This window comes from Pteropus medius, unplaced genomic scaffold, assembly GCF_902729225.1.
Source record: "Pteropus medius unplaced genomic scaffold, Ma_sr-lr_union100, whole genome shotgun sequence".
Lineage (NCBI taxonomy): Eukaryota > Metazoa > Chordata > Mammalia > Chiroptera > Pteropodidae > Pteropus > Pteropus medius.
In genome coordinates, this window is record NW_024356335.1 from 63,735 (window position 1) to 68,638 (window position 4,904).

General features: G+C 49.4%; 1 protein-coding gene across 1 annotated transcript; it reads left to right on the forward strand.

Annotated features, from left to right (window-relative positions):
• The first annotated feature begins 3,230 nt into the window (after positions 1 to 3,230).
• Positions 3,231 to 4,298, forward strand: OR5C1 (olfactory receptor family 5 subfamily C member 1). The gene has a single exon (XM_039861465.1). The coding sequence runs from the start codon at positions 3,286 to 3,288 to the stop codon at positions 4,246 to 4,248; it is 963 nt and encodes a 320-aa protein (XP_039717399.1). The 5' UTR covers positions 3,231 to 3,285; the 3' UTR covers positions 4,249 to 4,298.
• Positions 4,299 to 4,904: the final 606 nt, after the last annotated feature.

The following is a 4,904-nucleotide window of genomic DNA, read 5'->3' on the forward strand; positions in this document are numbered from 1 at the left end:
GGGGGGGCGGAGACCCTGGCTATTTGGTTCGTTCCCATCTCCTGAGAAGTGGTTCTCAATCCTGGATGGACATGCCAAGTGGTTTTCAACCTTGGGAGATTTAAAAATCACCTATGCCTGGGCCCATTCCCAAGAGGTCTGATTTAATTTCCTGAGTGCTGACTCCATGCCTGGCCCTGGCCTCCAGCTGCTTCCAGTCTGCTGCAGCATCAGACACGATCCTATGTTTCCTTGTCTGTGTTGGATTCCTGCTCTGGTGTACAGTGTACGTCTCCTAGATGCACAGAGGGAGTGAGTGGCTCTGCCACAGAGGCAGGAAGACTTCCTGCGGAAAGTGACACCTGAGCTGGTTCTGTTACCAAAGGAAGAGTTTTCCAAGCAGGGAAGCGGCTGGACATCTCAGGCAAGAGGAGCAAATGCGACAGGTTAGAATTTGTGTTTGTGTATAAGATCATACAGCAATGTGAAAATGTTGAGACTCGAAAACTAGGCGGGGAAATTGAGACAAAGGGACCTCTCTCATCAAGTAGCATGGCTGTCTTCCCACACAGAGCCTAGGGACCCACTCAGCCAAACTTTTCTAACCTCTCCAGGCACCAAGGAGTGAGTCATCCCTGGCATTCCCCTGCCACTAGCTGTCACGGAGTCCCCAAAGGATGTGGAGAGTCTCCTTGGAGTCCAAGACAGTAGAGAGGGAAGGAGGAGTCAGGAGGAAAACAGAAAGAAGATCGAGAAGCGTCCACGTCCCCCTGCTCCTACCTCTGGGGTGGGGCACGTCCCCGCTACCTCCTCCTGCCATTCTCGCCTCAAAGGCTGGACCAAAGCTGCTCTGCCGGAGGAACTCCTCATTGCCCTTCATGGTCTAGGTAAGTCTGACCAACCCAATAACCACACACCATCACGGAGACAGCAGCCGGTGTCTGGACCAAGACATAGCCTGTGTCTGTGTGCCGGGGAAGAAGGAGCTAAGAACTCAAACGTGTTAGGAAATGGAAAAGCCACATATTGAGAAATGCCAGGAAGCCAGCCTCACCAGACTTACATGTGTTCATAAGTAGAGTGGAGCCCGGAGAGAGAGGACGAATCAAAACAAAGGTGTCAGCAGAGAAAAAGGAACTAGCAGGAAGAGGCTAAGAAAATGCTCCAGAAAGCTAGAACCCTAAGATGTCAGAGCTGGAAGTGCTATGCAGTACGACCTAGGGTCTTGCTATTCAAACCCTGGTTCCCCAGCAGCAGCAGCATCCTCTGGGAGTCTGTTAGAGATACAGAACCGCAGGCCCTTCCCCAGTCCTTCTGAGATAGAATCTGCAGAAAACCAGATCCCTAGGTGATTCCCATGCACACGAAAGATTGAGAAGTTCTGCTGTGTGGGGTCTCAAATCAAGCTGAGTGTCAGAATCACCTGGAACTTTTTTTTTTCAAGTACAGATTGTTGAGTCCTGTTCTACATCAACTAAATCACAATCTGTGGGCACTGTGAGTGGCCACGTATGTTTTTCACAAAGCTCCACCAGTAATTCCAATGACAGAAGTCCACGGAGCAGACTGTGAACCACTGATCTGGTCCAATCTGCTCAAGCTAAAGATGAGAGGCCTGAGGCAAGCCGCGGCAACCACAAGCTTGGTGATATATTAAGAAACCTAATTAAGGTCTCTGTCTAGTGACAAAGCGAATTGGATTTGGAACCAGATCTGAGTTGAAGCCCCAACTCATCCCCTCTCTAGCTTGCAGCAAGTCTCCTCCCTTCTTTGGAACTCAGTTTTCTCACTTTCAAGGAAAGACACCCTAGAATGTCAGGCTTATTCCTCATGGGCAGTAAGGCATCAGAGAGAAATGAATAGAGAATGAACCCTATGTTTCGTGCACACGCACACACACACACTGCGTGATAGCTACTTAACTAAAGTTTGGGGATCCTTGTGCCCCCAAATTAAAAGCAAAATTCAAAAGCCCTGAATTCTCATTATTCTCATTTTACAGATGGAGAAGTGGGGAGGTGCTCAAAGAAGCTCCCTTCCTCTTTGGGAAGGTGAGTAGTGTTTGCTTTCCATGTGGACGAACAGAAACACACAGGGGGTTGTCACCAACTGGGTTCTGGACGCAGAGTTTCAGCCAGTCAGCTGACTTCATTCATGGAGAACATGCAGTTGGATGGAGGTGGAACCCCACACTTCACCCCTAGAGGCTGTCTAATCTCCACCAGTGACACCACCAAGTAAGAGGGAAAGATCCCTAAAATTCTGTATCCCTAAGGACAGAGGGAAGAATTAGGTATGGTCCCAAACGTTTGATTAGGTGAAGGAGACAAACACTTAGGTAATTATAAAACAATGGAGTTGGGCTATAATACACAGAGCTCAAAGCCCTCAGGAGAAATGGACACGTAAAAAATATGTGCAACAGAATGATGAAGGGCAGATAGATGTAAGCAGGGCACAAACGAGGGGGAAACTGAGTTTCCTTTGAGTGCATCAGTGATCGTTTCTGTCAAACACATAAAAAAGGAAATGGGTCCTACCTTGGCGAAAGGACCAAGTGTAAAAGCAGCATTGCATTTCCTGGTAATTCCACTACTTTTTGACCGCCTTAAAGTTGATCCCTTCCAGTACTGAGGCAAGGCATCTAGCTCAATTCAATTTAATTCACCAAACCTTCCTTAAATGCCTACTGTGTGCCAGGCCCTGTGTGAAAGGCTTTGCATGCATTATCTCATTGAAACTTTGCAGCTTTTTTTTCTCATGACACAGATGAGAATATTGAGGTTCAGAGAAGTGAGGAGTCTGGTTCAAGAATACATTCAAATCTATTCTTTCCATTCCTTCCTACCTCCAGCCACTGCTGCTCTCTCCTTTCCCAGGTCTTACTCCAGTGGAAAGATGTCCTCCCAGCAAAACTCAAGACCCATGAGAGTTCCCCTTTAGATCAGGAGACTCTTTCTGCCCAGACACTATCTTTCCATTCAGCATTCATTTAACAAATATTTATTGAGCACCTACTATGTGCCAGGCAATGTTCTCAGAACTGTGGATACAAAAGTGAATTCGACAGACACGACTCCTGCCTTTTTGGAGGATAAGTTGTAGTCACGTCTCAGCGTTAGAAACAAAGGTTTTGAGACATCATGTGGCTTGTCCCGAGATCACACAGCAATTTTGTTACACAGTTAAAAGACTGAAACCCAAGTCTACTTGACTCCCCGTACACGGTGCTTTCTCCTCCACGCTGGCCATGACCTTTCTCTCTCTCCCCTTTGCTTTGCCTCTCCACAGACTCTGTCCAGCAGGATGACTATAGAGAACTTCACCTGGGCCAGGGCAGCCCCTGCTGAATTCATCCTCCTGGGCATCACAGATCGCTGGGACCTGCGCCTGACCCTCTTCCTGATCTTCCTGCCCGTCTACCTGGTGAGCCTGCTGGGAAATGTGGGCATGGCGCTGCTGATCCTCGTGGACTCCCGGCTCCACACACCTATGTACTTCTTCCTGGCCAACCTCTCCCTGCTGGATGCTTGCTATTCCTCAGCCATCGGCCCCAAGATGCTGGTGGACCTGCTGTTGCCCCACGCCACCATCCCTTACGCAGCCTGTGCCCTCCAGATGTTTTTGTTTGCTGGGCTGGCTGATGCGGAGTGTTGCCTGTTGGCAGCCATGGCCTATGACCGCTACATGGCCATTGGAAACCCTCTTCTTTACACAACAGCCATGTCGCGGCGCCTATGCCTGGCCTTGCTGGGCGCATCTTGCCTGGGCGGGGCACTGAGTGCCTTTGTCCACACGACCTTCACCTTCCGCCTGAGCTTCTGCGGCTCCCGCGAAATCAACAGCTTCTTCTGCGATATCCCTCCGCTACTGGCCATCTCATGCAGCGACACCAGCCTCAATGAACTGCTCCTCTTTGCCGTGTGTGGCTTCATCCAGACAGCCACAGTGCTGGCTATTGTCGTGTCTTACGGTTTCATTGCTGGGGCTGTGATCCGCATGCGCTCCGCCGAGGGCCGCCGGCGAGCAGCTTCTACCTGTGGCTCCCACCTCATGGCCGTGGCCATGCTGTATGGGACACTCATTTTCATGTACCTGCGTCCCAGCTCCAGCTATGCCCTGGACACCGACAAGATGGCATCTGTGTTTTACACCCTCGTCATCCCAGCTCTCAACCCGCTCATTTACAGCCTCCGCAACAAAGAAGTCAAGGTGTCTTTCAGAAGGACCTGGAGCCGATTCTGCTGTCCCGGGCAGAGGCATCAGTGAGCAGCTGGGAGAGGCTATTTAGGACTGACTATGAAGAGATGAAGAGGACACTTTCTCACCCTTGTCACTGTGGGTAAAGGTAGATGTTCCTCTGGCTTGAGTGTCTCTTGTCATTATTTGAGAGACTGAAAAGGGGGTGAAAAGGAAGCTTGCAGAATGGAGTCAGGAACCTGGGGGCAATCTAGGGCTAGACTTAGAACCAGAGTCAAGGTCAGGTTCAGGCTGCTATTGAGCTGCCTTGGGTCCCCAACGTTTGAAAGCTCCTAGATGTTACCAGCTACAGTAACATAGGTTTATTTGCCTCTGTACTTGTATGAGGCCGATTCTAAGAAAAACTAGGTAAGAGCTAGTTTGGCTATAAGTGTTTCTAGATTCTTGTCCTTTCAAGGTTCTTCATGACTAGTGAGTCTACACCTGCTCTCCTTGACCCCAAGAGATCATCTTCAGAACCCACTCATGCCAAAGATTGGGACTGACCCAGTGAGGCAAATATCCCTTCCTGTTAGCCTATGTCTTGCATCTCTCCAGGAAGTGGCTGAAGAGTTTCAGAACATAGATGAGCTCATTCCTAAAATACCAACAGCTGGGTTAGGATTTGACCAAGGTTGGGTTAGTTCAGGCATATGATAGAGGTCAGGAAAGGGTCATAATTAAGG

What these genes read in the sequence shown, in the direction of transcription:
- OR5C1 (XM_039861465.1), top strand. Translation starts at nt 3,286, where the DNA reads ATGACTATAGAGAACTTCACCTGGGCCAGGGCAGCCCCTGCTGAATTC.